At 40.4% G+C, this 19,084-nt stretch overlaps 2 protein-coding genes across 6 annotated transcripts; one reads left to right on the top strand and one right to left on the bottom strand.

The window, feature by feature from the left end:
• Positions 1-1,110: 1,110 nt before the first annotated feature.
• Positions 1,111-7,615, bottom strand: FAIM (Fas apoptotic inhibitory molecule). Of its 2 annotated transcripts, none has more exons than XM_009087816.4 (5): positions 7,571-7,615; positions 5,252-5,387; positions 4,661-4,889; positions 3,150-3,199; positions 1,111-1,732 (listed from the first exon to the last, which is right to left on the bottom strand). In XM_009087816.4, the coding sequence occupies exons 2-5, from the start codon at positions 5,360-5,362 to the stop codon at positions 1,583-1,585; spliced, it is 540 nt and encodes a 179-aa protein (XP_009086064.1). In that variant the 5' UTR covers positions 5,363-5,387; positions 7,571-7,615; the 3' UTR covers positions 1,111-1,582. The 2 variants fall into 2 exon arrangements, with proteins under 2 accessions (XP_009086064.1, XP_018766854.1); XM_018911309.3 differs by lacking the exon at positions 7,571-7,615 and adding an exon at positions 7,427-7,564.
• CEP70 (centrosomal protein 70) lies at positions 7,606-18,635 on the top strand. 4 transcript variants are annotated; one of them, XM_018911307.3, is made up of 16 exons: positions 7,606-7,739; positions 8,178-8,277; positions 8,431-8,554; positions 8,882-9,062; positions 9,372-9,541; positions 10,579-10,638; positions 11,329-11,428; positions 11,825-11,913; positions 12,242-12,319; positions 13,371-13,473; positions 14,088-14,258; positions 14,860-15,006; positions 15,518-15,686; positions 16,936-17,050; positions 18,004-18,083; positions 18,444-18,635. In XM_018911307.3, exons 1-16 carry the CDS (start codon positions 7,731-7,733, stop codon positions 18,509-18,511), a joined length of 1,764 nt encoding a protein of 587 aa, XP_018766852.1. In that variant the 5' UTR covers positions 7,606-7,730; the 3' UTR covers positions 18,512-18,635. The 4 variants fall into 4 exon arrangements, with proteins under 4 accessions (XP_018766852.1, XP_018766850.2, XP_018766849.2 ...); XM_018911305.3 differs by lacking the exon at positions 7,606-7,739 and adding an exon at positions 7,749-7,875 and having other exon boundaries at positions 12,245-12,319; XM_018911304.3 differs by lacking the exon at positions 7,606-7,739 and adding an exon at positions 7,749-7,875.
• The last annotated feature ends 449 nt before the right edge of the window (positions 18,636-19,084 follow it).

Genomic DNA, 19,084 nt, shown 5'->3' with positions numbered 1-19,084 from the left:
AAGAACATGATTTGTACTGTACATGAGATTCAGATTTCTCAGCAGCATTCAATCTCTTTGAAAGATTACAAAATAGTAGAGAACTGGTTCAAGCTACAGCTTGAAATTATTTTTCAATTAATCTACCTTTACCAACATCTTTTAAAGATTACATTGTCAGCCTTGTAGCCAGGAATCCCCATATTGCTTCTGCAGTGACCTGAAGCAAATACACGGAAAAGCCCAAGAGCTGTTACAGTAATTCCAGAGTAAAAGGGGATTCAGTCCAGCACTTGGGTACCTGGAAACTTCCTCTAATAAAGCCTGCTGATGGGGAGCAATCTGATCTCTAAAACACAGATGAAATTAGCATTTAATAAAACTTTTCAAAACAATTTGTTAATGGATTCCCAGGATGCTTGTACTGCACCTGCAACTCCTGAGCTAGCAGTTGTAGTGCTAGGAACCATTCACAAGTCCAAAAGAAATTAAGTTATAAAAGTTTAACTCTGAATTCTGAGGTTACAACCGGAAATATTTTTTAGCCATTGCAAAATAAACTTTTAGACTAATGTATTGATATTTTGGTTCTTTTAAAAATTGTTTTTAAGATTAGCTATGCTTGCTTGCTGTTTCAAAGATAGTTTTGTAGTGTGAGTCTCTAACACAAGAGTTTTGCTCTCAAGAAGTCCAAAGGTTGCTCTTAGAAATTATGCTGCAATTCTGAAAACAGAATTAGTCTATTCCTATTTTAACTATTCCATTAAAGTAATCAACTGTTTTCCATTTCTGTTCCCTTGTTCCTCATATTTCTTGACTCACGCATTACTGCCATAAAACCACAGAGTTGTAGATTTAAGATTTGTTAGCACTGAACAAAGGTAAGTTCTTATGTCAGCATGCTCCAAGAGATATTTTTAAAGGGGCTTCATGGCAGGAATTTTTTTTGTTTTTCTATTTTCTTTTTTGAAAAAATTCAGTAATGAGTTTCTGAACCACAGCATCAGTTTTCACAACACCGAAAGGAATGTTATTTTTGGCACAATGTAACATCTTGCTCCTAGTGGGACTAGAGAACAGTTTTCGTAACTCAGTATTAATTTAATACTGTAACACAAGTATTGGTAACTATGTATTTCATTATTAACTTTTTATTAACTATGTAATTTCCCTTAACTGTATGTGAAAAGGTCTGTAGTCAGTTTAATAGAAAAAATAATTCTAGAGAAAGCTTTTAACATCTTACTCCTGTGCCCAGTACAGGCACCTGCAGTTAAGGATTGATTCAGTGTTACTGAATATTTATCTTTCATTTTTATTATACCATGATTTTTCCTGATGTATAATTTCTGTTTCACCAGTGTTCTCCACACGTAGTGATATGCTATATATTCTAGATATATATAGTTTTTTAAAAAACTGGTAATGTAAGAGGTTGTACATAATTATTTTCATCTGGTCCTCAGAAAGAATAATTTTGTGTACAGAAACTAGAAAATAAACCCAGCACAAACTAGATGTACCAAGTAGTACATATTAAAATAATTACCACAGTAATTGAAAATTCCTGATCTTAGTCCTACCATAATCAGCTAACCAGAGGCTATTCCACAGCCTCTGGGATTTCTCTGTTGTCCACAATAAGGGTATGAATAATTCCTTCCTTTCGTTTCCCACTACTGACAGCCTTAATGCAACAGCTGTGGTCAGCAACAGTGAAGTGTGTTTCAGTCCCATCTTCCACAAATTCACCCTGAGAGAAAGGAGGCAAGAATAAAAACAGACACTTGATATTTTCATAAATGAAAAGCTCAAATGCATCAATGTCAAGATCGCTTGCAGTTCCCACAGTTACAGCAGCTTTAGGTACCTGTGACAAGTACTGCCTGAAAGCTGAACAAAGCTGCTGAATCTCAGGCAGGGCTCTGTCAATGTGCCCAGGTAAAGATTGGTGGGTTTCAGATGACAATGAAAATGTCACACAATCAGAAATGGTAAGGTTGGAGTTTGTGAATCAGTACTACTGATTTATGTCAGTAAACAAAAACAGAAAAGGCAGCATCCTGCCAAGTTGTGCTTCACAGCCAGTAGGTGCCACTCAAACCTGTGCTCAAGTGGCAGTGAAAGGTGAAGTATTTAGGATGCTTTCTACAGCAGATCCCTGAATCGAGTACAAGAGTTGTGTATCTTGGATACATATCTCCTGCTGCAGTTCTGGAATTTCCTGTTACAGATTTTCCCAGGCATGGCTATGTTTTTGTCATGTTTGTGACAGCAGAACTGATGGGTGCTGCTCAAATGGAAGCACAGTTTGGCACTAAACCTCCACTCACAGCTTGCAAGGACACCTCTGAGTGCTCTCAGTACACTGTAGAAAAGGCTGAGCCATCAGGAGCAGAAGTCCTGACTTACTGGAAGAGGAGGCTTCTTCCACTGATTACTAAGCAAACATTTGGTGAATCTTTTCATCCTGCTCTCAGGTACAGCAGAACTGTTGATTTTACCATTTGTACTCATCCAGGGGCTTCCTTGTGGCAGCAGTAAAAACTTTGACACCCCCCTGGTGAGAGAGCACCTCCTTCAAGGATCGGGAAGCCTACCTGGTGTGCATATTGAAAATCATCAAAAACCAGAAAGACACCAAACAGATTAAACCACGGAGCTGTCAGCCTGCTCCAAAAATTAATGCAGATGTGATTAAGATAAAAGATTTGACTTGTTCCAATGAGGAGCTTAAGACCTAAGTATTAGGAACATCTCAAAATGGCAAAAAGCACAAGTCATAACAGACTACATGTGTTCAACTTTCAGTGAGAACTATTACAAGCAGGTTTAGTTGCAGTGGCTCTACACTCTGCATCAAACTCAAATCCTTCCCAATCACCAGAAAGTTTTCTCCCTAAAAACCCTGCACAACTTACTCAAATTTCTTCTGTCTAAAAAGGGTAAAGAAAAGCATCATTTATCCTTAACTAGCAGATGTTTGACATATGAACCGAAATACTGCCCATTATAAAATTCAGTGAAGGTCATTTGGAACAGACCAGGAGCATCCTGGCTGCCTCGGCCTCTTAAGTAAAGACAGATAGTGTGCCCCTCTGGGGCTTTTTCTGCCAAGCTTTGGTGATGTATCCACAGCCTGGGAAGAGCCTTTGGAAAGGATCACATACCGCTGTTTCCATTTTTTGACCATTGCACCACACATCCATAGTGTCCTTTTCTGTGAAGGAAAAGAAAAACAAGGTAGGAAAAAAACCCCCAAAAAACAACAACCTTGTTCTTTGTCCCTACAAACAAGGATCTAATCTAGGGATTTTAAAAATCTATTGTTGAATTTTACTTTCAATTCCCAAAAGAAGTGCCTAAGTAGCTGTAGTACCTGAGCTACAGGGTTTGTTCTCACCTTGAAGGGAGAGGAGGATCTGTCAACAACTTTTGCCTTGAAGATACATTTTTACCCCTCCCTAGCCCTGGCTATTAATACTGTGTTGTTCTGAATAGTGCCAGAGATACTCTGACAGTCTTAAACTGAAAAAAATTAAAAGACAGAAAAATGAAGCAATTTCTGCCAATTATTTGAGTCCTGGTTATTAAATAAAGCATTAACTCTTTTTCCAGGTCAAATTAATTCAAAAGTAGCATTATTTAACATCTATCAAACCATCTGTAGTCTTAATATTTTGAAGTCACCAAGTACCTTTAAATATCAATCTTAGCCGTTTTTTGAACTTGAAACAGAATATTTTTTTACTTCTCCCAGCACATCCTCCTTAAATTACTTTGCTGTAGAATTCCCTTTACTGACACTGTCATTGACACAACATCAGCAGAGAGCTGAACCCTGCTTGCCTTTCCAGTAAGCACAGGGAGATTAAAATTCTGTGAAAACTTATCTGTTTCTAGCACTGAAACTGTCTTTCTGCATTGCTCCTCTTCATCTTAGGGCAGTTCATTCTGTCCTGAGGTTTAAGAAGAAATCATAGTCTGAGATCTCTTGTCTCCAGCTCTAACCATACAGCAATGTCTAAGTGGAAATTTTCCCACTAGATGCCATGGACAAACTCCTCAAGGGATCCCTTCCTCCCACCTGCTTGTAATGTAACTGGGAAAGGGAGGGCAGAAGAGAAGCAATGTATTGCCTTACTATTAAGAAAGTGAAAGAACATCATTGGAACGTTTTAGTTTAAGTTTGTAGATAAGAAGTGATGCAGAAAAAAGGATGCTCATCAATCTATGAAAAATACGGAATAACATTGTCACACTTCAGATAAAGACTTCTTGACCATGGCTGATGATTTTTGGAAGGAAACCTGGTTACCTGCTGAACAAACTTAGACCCATGTGAGGTTTGATCACAATGCAGGTAAAATTTCTGCAACAGGCTTCACCTGGAGAACTGCCTTGCTAGGGCAGCTCTATGGATGCAGCAGCAGTAATGCATCCCAACTTTCCCCCCACCCCCCCCAAATCTAGACCATGCTGCTGTAGACTGATGTGTGTATAACAAGACCATTACTTTTCAGACTGTCTTTGGCATCTCATTCCAAACTTCCACATCCCCCAGGATTTTAAACTGCATCAGAGCTCCCCACTGAACTGTGCTTTCTCTTAATTACCAGTTTTTAAATGCACACAAGTTTATTCAAAGGCAGCAAGATGCAGTCACTCAATGTTTACTTACCTAGAACAATTCTATAGTCTGTACCTCCCAAGTTCAATATCCAAGTATTGGTTGTTTTTAACCTGTTCTCTATATACTGCTTGAGACTCTTTCCATTGATCTCCAAAGTATATTCATATGCAAAGCCACTGACTGCATCAATGTTAATAGCAGCTTTAGTTTTAGTAGCTCCAACAGTGAATGTTTCTTTACCCACTAATTTAAACATCCATTCTCTTCTTATTTCTTCCTGTAGAAAAAACCCAAAGACAGTGGGTATTAATTAAAAAAACTGAGTGCATGTTTTAGTATTAAAAAATTGAACTGGAACTCAGGAGACAGCTCAGTACTGAACTACTATTTCGGAATGAATGCATACACAGTGCTTTGTATGCACAAAGTGCCTCTGCCCAAGGACAGCAAAGCACGTCAGGAATACTCACACCTTAACTGGAACTGAAAAAAATAATGATGCATTTTATGAAATTAGATAATTAACTGCATGTACCTCATTTGCATTTATTAGTCTTTTGTTTGTTGTGATGTGTGTTGCATGGAAATGCACTTATATAATCTGTATCACAGTGAATTTTGAGCACATAGCAATTTCACCTTTCCATCAACATAGACAACACGCTTTCCTGAAGTGGTCCCATGTTCAAATTCAATCTTATGAACACCATCACTTAAAGCTACTTCCCAAACAGCCACCAAATCTGTCATCTTCTCTAAGTGGCTGTACCGAGACCTAAGGAGAAACCAACAAAGAAAATTAATTGTCGTTGAAAGTTCAAGTCCCAATGTCTGCAGTTCAAAGCTTTACTGCTTCTTCTGCTTTTGTATTTGCACTTTTTGCAAATACAAAATGAAACTAGAAAGAATAAGCTTACAGAACCGCTTATATTTTCATGTTTTTCAGATATTCAAATATGACAAAACATCACAAAATAGAAACAGTCAAACAGACTCATTTTGACAAACAGTACAAAGACACAGCTACCCATCTAACCTCTAAAACTCCCATTTCAGGTGACAATAGGTAACAAAATTATATTTAGTTTTAAGATACTCCTGGACAGTTCTACTATTTCTTGGTAGGCATTAAAAAATATCATTTGACTGGTCTCAAAGAAAGTGTTTCAGCTTTTTAGACTTGAAAAAATAGTATGACCAGTTTAGCTATTTGCCATGTTGACAGATGTGTCTCTAATCTCATAAATGTTATCTACATCATTTGGATATGCAACTCTGCACACATAGACACAGGGGAAGGGATCTGGCAAGATATCCTTTTATTCAAGTAATTTTTAAAGTTTAGATATATTCATAAGCGACCACTGGAACTGTGGATATCTTTCCAAATGTGCTTATATCACATTTCTGATTTTTTACCTTACTTCATCGTCACAGACAGTAATCTCCTCACCGGATGCCATAGAAGCCAAAAGAGCTTTTAATCCAATTAGCAGCAAGAAAAAATAGAAAAGCAGAATAGTAGGAGAGAAGCGCTGAAGTCTAAAGTTTCATAATTTTCTCCAGCTAAGAAAGAGGACATTTTTAAAAGCATCATTAACTAATATGCAGTGCTGTCATATATATGATAAAATAAAAACACTTAAAATGTAACCATCTTTCTCTAAGACAGAAAGGCAAGTGTATTTTAAAAAATAATGTATTTTACTAAACCAAATAAGTGCTAGTAAAGTTTCTCCTACCTTTACTAGCTCCTCATAACTTTGTCAGTTACTGGATGGAAAAATAGGCTGCCTGATTTGCAGGACAAAGCTTAGAAATTAACAGCTTGACTAAAGCAGGAACCAATCCAGAGCAGCCCATCCCAGTCCCAGACCATAATGAATTTGGGACTGGAAATAGCACAGGCAGTAATTTCACCTCCTCCCTTTTCTAAACCACTGTAGCAGCTTTCAACAAGCACATTAGTAAATTTGACCCAGCAATTCAGTCACAAAAACTATGTGAGCCACAAGGAACTAATTTCTTACTTAAGAGGATTTTAGACCACTACGGTGTTTTACAACCACCGGTTTTTAATGTATTATTTTCACTCATCAATTTCATCATGATCTGTCATGTCTGTACCTATCAATAAACAAACAGATAATAAATAACACATGCTAATAAATGCCGAGTAGTTGTTTTGGCCGCTCCTGAAGCTTCTGGTTCCTGCGAGGGCGGCATCCCCGCGCACACGGTGGGAGTCAGGCAGGGAACATCTCCCTCCTCTGCTCCAGGGAGCAGGCTCGGCCCAGACCCAGGTGTGTCAGCACAAGGGGCTCAGGAGATGCCCGAAGAGGTGTCCGGACAGGCCAGAGCCCTCATCACCCCGGGCAGGCCGCAATCCTGCGGCGTGCGTGTTAGGCATCATTTAGGATCAGTGCTGAAAGGGTTGGGAAGCATCCCAGAACACACAAATTTATTTTTTCCCCTCAAATCATGGCAATGAAGCGATACGCGTTTATTTTACGCCAAGCACGAACACAGACTCTAGCCAGGGGTGTTTGCTGAAGGCCAGCGGATCCTCCCAACATCCCAAGGGAAAGCCGGGCGCTCCCCAGGAGGGAGCGGGCGCGGCGCCTGCGGCCCCTCTGCTCCGAGCCACGGACACACAGCAGTGCCGCACCCACCGCCTCTTTCATGGACCAACTCAGCAGCCCGAGGCGGTATTGACTCCTTTACACGGAAAGGCTCCTTCTGAAAACTAGGTTGGGATTAGGGCTCCCAGACCATCCACCTAATCCCGGCAGCGCTCATCCCGGGGTAGCATACCGAGAAACGCCGGAGCTCCGAGGACGGCAGATCTACTCCCACCGTTACCGCCAGCAACGCGCTTTTTCCATTTTTTCCTGTCTTTATTTTTTGTTTTTATTAGCCCCGCGCCCGCCGCAGCTCCCGCCGTGTCTCTGCTCCTACCTCCGCCCGGTCTCCTCCCCTCGCCTCCCGCGCCGCAAAATGGCGGCGCCCGCCCAGCGCCGCCCAGCGGCCCCCTGCCCGCCGCTCCCGCCGCTCCGCTCCCGCCCGAGCGGCTCCGCGGCCTGAGGAGAGGCCCCTCTCCTGCCCTGCGGCCCTCGCCATGACCGAGGTACTCTGCTGGCCCCGGGTGTCGCTGCTGGGTGGTTGGAGCGGGACAAAACGCGATGGAGCAGTCCGTGAGCCCCCAGAGCCGCCGCCGCCGCCTCGCTGAGGGCTCCGCTCGCGGCGGGGCCGCTGCGCCCCGGGTGCGTTGGAGGGAGCCGAGGGCCGGTGGTTCGGGGTTCCTAAAGAGGCGAATTTAACTCACTGCGCGTATTCGGCTTTTAAGTAGGGATCAGGAAAACTGATCGTGCTGTGTGGTGTTAAGTACGCTTTTCCCCAATGTGCTTTGCAGATCCTGTTGGAGCTTCTCAAAAGCCCTCTTGTAGTTGCCCCTTGGGGGTTTGGGATTGGTTTGCTTTAATTTGTGGGCATTTGTTACCTTCTGCTGCACAGCCGAAGTGAAGAACTCAGGTTTCTGCCTCATTTTCCCTTTCTCCCAATGCAGCAGGAGAAAGCAGAGTGGGAAAACCTAAACAGGATATTAATGCGTCATGGGTTGAAACCTGTGAGTCTTGCTGCCCCCCAAAGCTGCAGAGATACATCAGGTAAGGAAATGTAATTTTTGTATTTGGAAATAGTAACCCTAAGTTCATAAGGCATCTCCAAAACTGTCACTTCCTAGTGGCAGCAAACAGGCAATCTTCTTTGGCTGTTAAAACTCTTTTCATTGTGACTTTGCTTATGTTTTGTATCTCCAGATATGATTGTCCTAGACCATCAATCTTCTCAAGGAATAAGACTTGCATTAAAAACGCTGGTGGAAGACATTGAGCGACAGCAGAAGGTGATGCAGGGACTTATGGAGGCAAATCGATGTCTTAGGTAAGACAGTGGAAGGAATTTACTTGCAGAGTAAAAGTATTATCAGTATTGGAGTACTGCATCTCCAGCCTGGTGGAGCTCTTATCTCACCAGAGGCCCAAGACCTTTTTCCTGATGTTATTGTTCAGTATGCAGCAATGTTGTCCCAGTTCCTTTCAAGCTCTTCCCTTGTTTCATCTGCTGCTTCTTCTCGTATCAATGTATTTCCCACACCTGCCTCCACAGGATGTTATCAAAGGTCATCACGTATTGTCAGGCGTGTGCTTCCTGCACTGTCTGTAGTGAAATGAATTTATTTTAAAAGCAAGGATTCGTTTCTTTTTTCAGAGATGTGGTACGACTGGAACAAAGTCGGGCATCTCGGCAAGAGCAACGGGCTAATGATTTGGAAAATGTGGTGAAAAACATTAAGGCCAAAATTTGTCAGCTGGAAGATGAAACAATAGCTAAAGCATGCCAGCAACAGAACCAAGTCAAAGAACTTCAAAAAGAGCAACAGGCTTCACGGGTAATTCAGATAGTGCTGCCTGAGGATTTAAACTTTTGACTTATGAAAGGTCTCAAAATATTTATATTGCTCTAAATAAACATGAGTCTTGTTTATAGTACACTGTTTATAGCTAAGTATTTTCAAACTATGCAGAAGTTTCTAGAAATAATTTAGAAAAATGTCTGTATCCCTCTTTGACTGTCTCTTCAGCACGGCTAAAACCCAAGTGCTCATTTTCCTTGATTCCAAGTGTGTACCTGGGCTTGTACAGTACAGTCAGCTTGTGGGTCAGAACAATTCAGTAATGCTCCCGTTACCTGTTCCCAGGTAAAATCCCAACAGCAGCAGGAAAAGCTGCAAGAACAAGAAGCGATCATTGCCCACTTGCAGAAGGAGCTGAGCAGAGTTGGGAGGGAGGAGCAGCAGCGAGCAGACACTCAGAACAAAATGTTTTGTCAGTTTTGCAAAAGAGCTCCCAAGTCTATCCTGGATCAGCGGTAAGTGATTCTCTTCTACTGCTGATTAACGAAGAAACAGATTTTATTGTAATGCTTCCTGATATTTACATGGGGGAAAAAAAGTAATCTGGAGACTTCAGGAGTACAAGATGAAATACGAATTCTTGTGAAGGTACCTCAGTGCAGTGATATGTAAACCAGATAAATCCATGGCAGAAATTTAAAAATTGCCACCCACTGCCCACACTAGATGTCAGCAAAGGGAAGGGAATGATTCACTCTGCTCTGTAGCTGCAGTGTTCACTAGGATCCTCATCCTGGGATTCTAACATTTAAACATGTAAGTTAAACATGAACAAACCTCCCAACAAACACCATCCTTATCCCCCCAAAAAAGAGCCTTTCCAATTTTGGAAAGTGATGTTTGCAGCTGCTGACTGCAGGCTTCCTTGTAAGCTTCCAAGTACTTGGAAGTGTCACAAAGCTGTGTGTCTTGCTAGTAGGATTTCCATAGCTCTGCTACAATCAGACACTTGCCAATTCCTAGGCCTCAGGTAGCCATTGCTTTATTGTGCTGATTAAAAATCAGCTCTCTAGGCCTGGCCAGCAATGTTCACCTGGGAAACTTTTGAGAGGGATTATGTGGGCTCAGCTTTTTCCTTGAGCTCTTACTGTAGCAGAGGAAGGATCACTGAATTTGGTTCCCTGTCCTCCATCATCTGTCTCTCCAAACCAGACAATCTCAGAGTGCTCAAGACACTTTATTTTGACTGTGCCTCTCTGTTAATCTTGCTGGGCAACCACAAGCATAAGATGAGGAGGCTGGTGGGCAGCTTTAACTTTTTTCTCCTCTTGAATATTTTGCTGTTTCTAAACCAGTTCAGGTTCAATGTGTCTACTTTTCCATTTTGGCAAAATGTGACCGTGGTTGTCTGGTATGAGAGAATTCCACTGTTTGGAGCAGCCACTTCCAAAGTGCAGTGCAGCTGTGTAAGCTGACCTGTTCCTCTGGGTTGGTCACAGTATGAGTTTTGTGAGAATATCTGAAATTCAAAATTAATTTTTCCTTTCTTCAGGTACCTTTGTCTAATTGACTATTATGAATCTCAAATTAGTCAGATTAAAAAGGAGCTGAGGTAGGTCTCATTGAATGCCCTGTGGTTCTACTATTCAAAATTTTTTTAGCCCTTATTGTTCTTAAATCTTATAGTGGTTAATATTCTGTGCTCCAGGTATCACTAGCATGTAAGAAATAGCAAAGGGTTATAATGGTCATGGAAATTTAGATTTTTTCCAGAGAAGAACTGGCAGTCAGGCTAAGAGGCTTCTCAGTCAGGAGACCATGACAGTTAGGAGGCTTTGGCTGTTCAGATACTTGAACTATAAGTCTTTCTTTCTTGCTTTCTTTCTTTTCCTTCCCCTTTCTCTTTTGCCATAGTTCACATTTCACATGCAGAATTACTGCATTAGCTGTGCTCAGTTGATTGATCTCCCAAAACTAAAGGTTTTCAGCTCTATCCCAGTGCCTGCATGGCACAAAGTAACAAACAGATACCTGAGACATTCCTATTGCTTAAGATTACTGTCAACAAAACTGAAATGGGATTTGCTTGTACTGGAGTTTCTCCTGTGGATAAGTGCATTTCATTAGCATATGAAACAGCTTTCCCTGAAATTAGAGCAGGAATCTTAGGGCAGAATATCTATTCTATTTACTTGGTAGTTTATAGAAATATTATTATCATACATAACTGCTAACTAAACCAACTTAAATTTTTGAGCTAAATGAACTGCACTAAGCTGAACCAATTTATTTTTCCCAATAGGCAATATAAAAAAGATGAAGACGAGGTGCAAAGAGAAGTAAAAACCAAGGAAGAGTTTTTAAATCTAGATGCTACTCCTAATTACAAAGCACTACTCATGGTATGGAACTGCCAAGAATAAGTCAGTGCAGATCTCTCAATGGTAACCCTTCAGGAGCCACATGGAAACATAAATGTTTGTTTTCTGCCCCTTATTCTTGTCATGTCTTCTGAACTTGTAACGTCTGTTACAAGGGCAGACATCCCTGTCCTTGTGCAAAGATTCAGCAAAATGTTGTGAGTGTGCTGAGGATTGCATAGACCTCCTTTGGTCACAGTGCTCCACCTGGGGCCTAATGCACCAGGCTCTTGGTCTCAACCATCTGAGTCCTCCTCCATGCTGTTTTGCTGCCCAGGCAATTGGGAACCCTTCTTAACATGCACACATTTTAAATTGTTGAAGCTTGTTCATTATGAAATGAGGGCAATAAAAGCAATAACCCAGTCTATGTTGCAGTCTTTCCAGAAGCAGCTTACTGAAACAAAAGCCAAGAATGAACAGCTTTTGCTTGAAAATATAAATCTCAAGAAAAATTTGGAAATCAGGTGAGAAAGGATAAGTATCATCCTTTGTAAGGCCATTTCAGTAGACTTTGCTTTACAAAGCACCAGCAATTGTAAATGTAAAGTGTGAAATCTATGATCAAAGAAATGAGATATGGCAGCAGCAGCCACACTCTTCTCCCTACACTGTAAATAAGAGCTGCTAATGGTTAGTTTGCTTTTTATTGCTGTTGTCATGTAGAAATGTAGCAGAGTGTAATTTCCAGAATGATTTTTTGGCACTGGCAAAGCTTTTTTACTTTTTTGCTTGGATGGATTTTATAGATACCTTCCAATGCGAGACATATAACATGGTACTTTTTCTGTCTAGCAGGCCAGCTGCACAGGAATTAAAATTTTACAAGCACCAAGTGAAGAAACTACAGAAAGCTTTGAAGAAAACTGCCCAGTAAGTATATTTTTTCAGGGACTTTTCATGAATCCTCTGGATATCTGAATGCAAGGTAACTCTGCAACCTGTAATGTAGAGAGTAGCTTATATAGAGCATGTGCCTTATCAGCATTCTTTGGAGCCTGGTTATGGGCAGCAAGTGCTGCTGGACCTCTAAAGCCTTCTATTTCTGAAATGATGGCAGGGTCTCCAAATGGGAGCACAGCTGTGTGGGGGTTTTTTATTTAATTTTGTCTTTCTGGATTTAATTTGAGTTCTTTTGCTGGCAATATGTACAGGGCCATCTCTGGTGTTTTGTTCTTCCACAAGCTGTAAAGAAAGTTATTGGTTTCATTATGGATTATAAATGGGAAAGTGTGAGTTGGCAAAATGTTGCAGCTACTGAAGTTATGTCCATATTATTCTTAGAAACTGACTATTTTTTTCTGAAATATTGCTAAGAAAATACATGGAAGTATTTTCTAGTAGTAGTATCTACTACTACTAATGTGTTTTTAACTGTAATTTCACTTAGTCATTTGTCCTTGTGTATACTGAGTGCTAAATGTTTTGTAGCCTGAAAAAGACATCACTTAAACTTGAAAATAAATATACATGGTGTGTATATTTAAATTGTCTATTCTCTTGTGCAGTAGGTATCATTTAGATGAAAAGCAGTAGTGAGCTTGTATAATAAGCCAGGAAAGATGTTCCAGCAGAAGTGGATAACAACTGAGCTTGCAATTTGAGCCTTTAGAGTAAAATTCTGGATTTTAGATCTTCAGTCGTAGTAGAACTCTGGCAACGGAAAAACTGGTGGTTTCCCTTCTTGATCAGCAAGCAGTCTGGCATAGCCTCAGCCTGGAGACTCGAGATAAATTAATAATATTTGCATTAGGTATTGTGTTGTCCGTCTGTGTTACTTGGGTCTGATGGAATTCTATTGCCCAGCATCATAACATGGGTATAGACTTTGTATGTTTGGGTTTAAGTGCTACACACCTGGTTCTTCCACCAAGTAAAAAGGTAGCATCTCCTGCTAAGGCTGCTTGTGTGTATTTTTGTGCAGATTTTCAGGGACCAAGACTGAAGAAAAAAAAGAAGAAAAGAAAGATTCTGGGAGGGTTGCAAGAGTGGATCAGCTGCAGGCAGTTTGCCAGCAATACTTGCAGGTACCCAAATTGTTCTGCCTGTTTCCAGCACTGTTACAGTGAAATGTTGTGTTGTGTTTAGCTGTGTCGACTGGAGCATGCTGGTCTTAGCATGAGGCTAAGAATGCCTATCAAATCCTCTGTGCAAGATCAGTCAAGTTCTGGATGTGGCAGTCAGTGTAGGCTGGTTCTTGTTCTGTCTCAGTGTAAATTACCTGAAAACACAGCAAGGCAGCAGACACTAGGCTGGTAAATATGATTTAGCTGAAGTCTGTTCAGGACAGGGGATTTGTTCAAGATCTTGGGCGATAGTGGCCTTTATTTTTCTTGTAATTAAAAAGCCTAAATATAATAAGACTTAGCAAACTGTGAAATTTACAATGCCTCGAGTGGATAAATGTTAACTGTCCTTCAAAGGGAAGTATATACTTGCATTACTTTTACCTATCTTCTAGCTAGTATATGTTGAAATCTTTGAGTCTATTGCATGTTGAATGCTTGTGTTGAATTTGTCAATAGTAATACTGGAGCTATTTATGACTTAATTTTAGACAATCATGACTGTGATAGAGACGGATTTTATTACAAAACATCATACATATATGAGCAATAACATTTGTTATTTGTTCTTGAAGGTTTTGTCCCACATTGATTCTATTTTGCAAAGCCCAAGAGCTCCTCCATTAATATTCCGGCCCTGCAAAGGGCCAGTGCAAAATGATATTGAAGAGAACGGACAGGGATGTGGATATGAGCACCTTCCACTCACTGTAGAAATGTGGGCAGATCAGCTCATGGCCCTAAAGGTAAAAACATGTTGTTGTACTCTGTTTCTTGGCTTTCTTTCATCTGCTCTCCTCTCCTCCATCCCTCCCTATGAACAGTTGTGGGGGGTTTTTGTGTGTAGCTTTTGTTATTTTCTGACCTGGTGTTAAATTTTACAAATAATCTGCTATCCATGTGAAGTATGTACCAGAGATACTTCTCTGTGTAAATCTTTTATTTCATTTTATTAACTAAATCCCTGAGAAGAAACTTAAGCTTTAGAGTCTGGACTTCACGCATTGATGAGGGTGCATTCTCTTCCTTCCTTTTCTGGAGACCAGTGACTTTTTGCTCCAAATACAAGTGATATAGTTTTGTTTAAAGCCAAACTCTTTGTGAGCATTACTTTCTATTTTACTGAAACTGTAATACATAGCAAATATAATATTTTTTACTCTGTTCTTTTCAAATCAAAGAATGTCAGCAAGACACTATCCTTAAATTCATGAAAATTAAAACCTTAACCTCTCCAGTGCTGGAATATTTTCTGCATATGAGAAACAGAAAAACACCTGTTTCTATACTAAAAAAAACTTTAGGCAGTTTCTAAAATAAGTTGGCTCCCCTCCTCTCTTTTAAAAGGATTTGCATAGGTCCTTGAGAAAACTATCTCTGGAATTGCTGCCTTGGCACACTAAAGATCCACAAGATAACAGAGAATCCATACGAGTTGAAGACCTCCAGTTGATAGTAGATGCAATTTTGGAAGAATTAGAACATAAGGAAAAGGTAATTGTAACCAGAGATTTATAATCACAAGTTACTGTGGAATTCTTAAATGCATTCTTCACACAGTGATTAGATTGGTGCATTTGAAAGCCTTGCAGCATTGAAGAAATACCTGTTTGAAGACATTCAATAGTCAAAGACTGTTTTAACATAATGGATAAACTCATCTTGGGCAAGATTGCTTTAATCAAAGGCCCTGGACCAGCAGTGAATTTGCATTGCACTGTAGTCTCAGGAATTATCCTGTTCTGTCTCTAAGGGCTGAGAATATATAAATGCTTCTCTTAGCAACAGAGAAGGAAGCTTTCAAAAGAGTATTTTGTGTTTGGTGTCTGCTTGTGCCTGAAAATTATTGAAACTATGTCTTCAGATTTAAAAATATTTGAAACATTGAGATTTCATAAGGGAAGTTACACCTGTTCTTCAGACTGGTTTTAAGAATGTTTCACAGCTTAAAGTACTCTTGCCTTGTTAAGCAGTACCATTGATGACTTCTTCCTGCTTGCTCCAGAACAGCCAGACACCGTCCTTGCAAACCCTGTCTGCCATAGTCTCTCACTTCCAGAAGTTGTTTGATGTGAATTCTCTGAATGGTGTTTATCCACGGATGAATGAGGTGTACATAAAGCTGGGGGAAATGACCAACGCCATGAGGAACCTCCAAGAGCTCCTGGAACTAGGTAAAGACTTACCACCTGCTGCTTGTTCACACCATTCCAAAAAAAAAGGAGACAAGTGAAAAGCTGCCCTCTTCATAGAAAATAATGGTGAGCTGTGGAGAAATGAATTAACTAGGTGTTTCCGTCATTGGGAAGACAAAAATACGTTCCTGTCAAATTATAGCTCAAATAGCAAATCCCATTATTTGTAAGCCTTGAGCAGTTGCTGAGAAATAACAGGGAGGCAGAAGACGAGAGTAACAGGGGAAATAGAATTTTTTTTTCCACAAAGCTTTTTTTTGGTGAGCTGACTTCATAATTGTTGCTCATATTTCACTTGAAAGATAACAAGTTGAAGAAAAAGATAACTCGGTCACAGATGTAGATTTCTACTCAGTAATTCATTCAACTGTAATTGGGTCCAGTCCTCAGAAAGTTCCATCTTATGCTCCTAAACTTAAACACTGAAACAAGTTGTTGAATGTCAAAAACTGTCAGTACGCAGAGGTGTAATTGGTTATTTCCCTTCTGGCAGGAACTTCTGTAGAACAGCAGCTGCAGCTCCTTCTGGGTTAAAAGATTGGGCTGGGCTGTAGGGTGTCCAGCCCCAGAGCCCCTGGGCTGCTGAGGCTCGTTGAAGGAGGGGAAGCAGTGTTCCTGCCTGCAGCCAACATGGGAGATGAGGAAACCTCACCTCCCCCTAATAACTGCAGCTCAGAAGATGCCTTGTCCAAGCCTAGTTTTTCTGAAATTGAAGGAGAAAAGGACAAGGAGGCTGCTACCTTCAATCACAGCACTACAGACAGGTTAAAATTCAATACCAAAACAAGTTCTGGGTGTTAACAAAAAACATCCTCCTCCAAACATTTCCATGTTTGTTAAGCAGGTTCCTTATTGGCCTAGCCCCTACAGTGTGTCTGCTGTGTCACAAGAACCTAATGAATAACCCCTTCTCTATATATATAATTTCAGTTGGCTGATTTCCACTGACATTGTAAGAGTGCACTTTAGTACCCTCTCTGCTGTGAACACACATCTCTGCCAAAGCTTTTTTTAGCCACTAAAGGATTACTGAGAGAATCCCCATTCCTAGCTAACATTTGTTTATTTCTGACCATTTGTTTATTTCTGTTTTCTGTGAATGATGGAATGTATATCTCTAGATCTATGAAAACCAAATAAAATCTGTGCACCTGCAAAAATTCAACTGTCTAAAATACTTCCCTGTTATTACTGTTAAAAGAATCATGAGGTGTTTGTTTTTCCACAGACAGTTCAGCTCCACCCACTGTGGTAGTGAATACTGTTGGGAAACTGTGTGACATCATTAATAAGAACGTGACTGAGCAGGTACAGCAGCTTCTGGGCACCCAAGACATCCACAGGTATGTGGGGCTGTTCCACTGCTGACCATTCTTCAAACATCAAATGTAGTAATTGAGAACTGGCAAAAACTGATGCTGAAAGAAACTGTCATCATTTGTTACAAAGTCAGTGAGCTGCAACAGCACAGGTATTAGTTACTGCTGTCCTGCTTGAAACAAATCTTGTATCCTATCAAAAAAAAAAATAAAGCTGATGAGGGAAAAATTGAGGCCAGAAGGTTCCAAAACACTCTCTGGTTTACATGGATAATGTGATCAAACAAGCCTTAATGGGATACATGTTTCATCAGGAGACAAATCCTACACTTGGGTGGGGAGGAGAAAGTGATGCAAGTCTCAGATGTAATGTTGAAGTGTTCTAGTTGCCAAGGCAGGGTTTGCCTCAAGCTGCCTACAAATCAGAAACTGGACAAATCCAGTTATACATTCAACAGGTACCAGCCACATCTAGGTGGTAGCAGACCCTAAGGGCTTGCATTCAGCATGTGCTTTACAGACAAACTAAAAAGGGAGCAGGCAGCAAGTCTGACACATGCTGAGTTAACAATACTCACTCCCTCAGCCTTTCTGCACTCATTTCTCAGTTTTAACTGGAAAGCAGCTGCTTATAAAGCATTTCTTGCTCTACCTCCAAGGCAGTTATATCAGCTACCCCCAGGCAGTATATTTAGCATACGCAGACAAATGTTCCAGGCCCCAGACTACCTGGAGCCACGTGAAGGGGAAAGGAAGCATGTGTATACAGCATGAGTAGTGAAATCAGAGATCCTTGTGACAGCTCCCTTGTTGGCTGCAGGGTTCAGAACTGGAGAACAGAACATTGGTGTCCATGGCTTTATATACTAAGTAGCAGTATTTTCACAAAGTCATGGCACAGAACAACAAAATGGCCAAAGGGATGAACTTGCCATATTCTTGCACCTCTTACCTGATTGTCTCATTTTCCATTCCAGTATCATCAGTAAGCTTGAAGAACATGAATGCTTCTTTCCACCCTTCCAAGCTCTCATACAAGATTTGCTGTGTCTTCTAGGTGAGTTAAATTTGCAACAGTAATTCATGCCAACACTTCCTCATATAACTCTAAACAGTTAACAAGTGTTTTCTTTACTCCTGCTGTACTAAAACAGGAGGAGGATGTGAAGGAAGTTGCTGCCTTTTGCCTCACTCTCCTTCTTTCCACCTTTCTTTAGGAAGTGATCAAACACTTTTTCATTTAACATGGGGTTGCATTTACTTAAGCATATTACTTATAAGCAAAACTTATTTTTTTCTGAAAGCATTAAAAGGAGGAGTTTATTAATTCACTATCTGTTTAAGTTAGAATTTTGGTTGAATTCAAAGGTGTTCTGGGTTCCTAAGCCTAACCCTTTTGCTTTCCATTCTGTTGCAGAGATCAGTAACGTGGATGACATTTTACCTGCAGTGCAAAACCTGAAATGGGGAGCTGGTTATGGGTGACTCTGCTCTTCCTGAGATTTCTCTTACCTGTGAATGCGCCTGTTGGTGCACATGACATTGCAGCTACCTCCTAAGCAACAATTCCAGATTTTTTTTACTTAAATAAAAGTTGCTGCATTTTTAATTTTTTTTTCTTGATCAATTTAAGAAAAACTTTAAATGCTGTCAACTGGTCTACTCCATCCCAGAGAGAGAACCAATATACTCTGTATCAGTCCAGGAAACTGAACCCAGCACAATATGAGCAAACTCTAACCATTTTTAATATTGCTGATGCAGGAAGTATGAGGTAAAGATGCCCTAACTGCCATAGCCATCACACTTACAGAAATGCTCCATTTTGGTTTTTCTGGAGAGCCTCTTTTAAAAATTTGTTCACATTTTCAGATCAGTTTGGGATGGAGCACATTGTTACTCAGTGAGTATTTTCTCTGATTGTGGACTGAGGCAGACTGGATTAATGTAATCTAGGCCAAAAATACTTAAATTTGCTTCGGGCGATGGTTTGAAGTTACCATCATTGTATTTCAAATGTCAGTTTTAGAAAGGATTAAATCAAGTCTGTTATGCAAG

The sequence above is a fragment of the Serinus canaria genome, chromosome 7 (genome assembly GCF_022539315.1).
Source record: "Serinus canaria isolate serCan28SL12 chromosome 7, serCan2020, whole genome shotgun sequence".
Lineage (NCBI taxonomy): Eukaryota > Metazoa > Chordata > Aves > Passeriformes > Fringillidae > Serinus > Serinus canaria.
The sequence above is the reverse complement of the archived record's forward strand: the minus strand, read 5'-3'. Positions and strand labels throughout refer to the sequence as shown.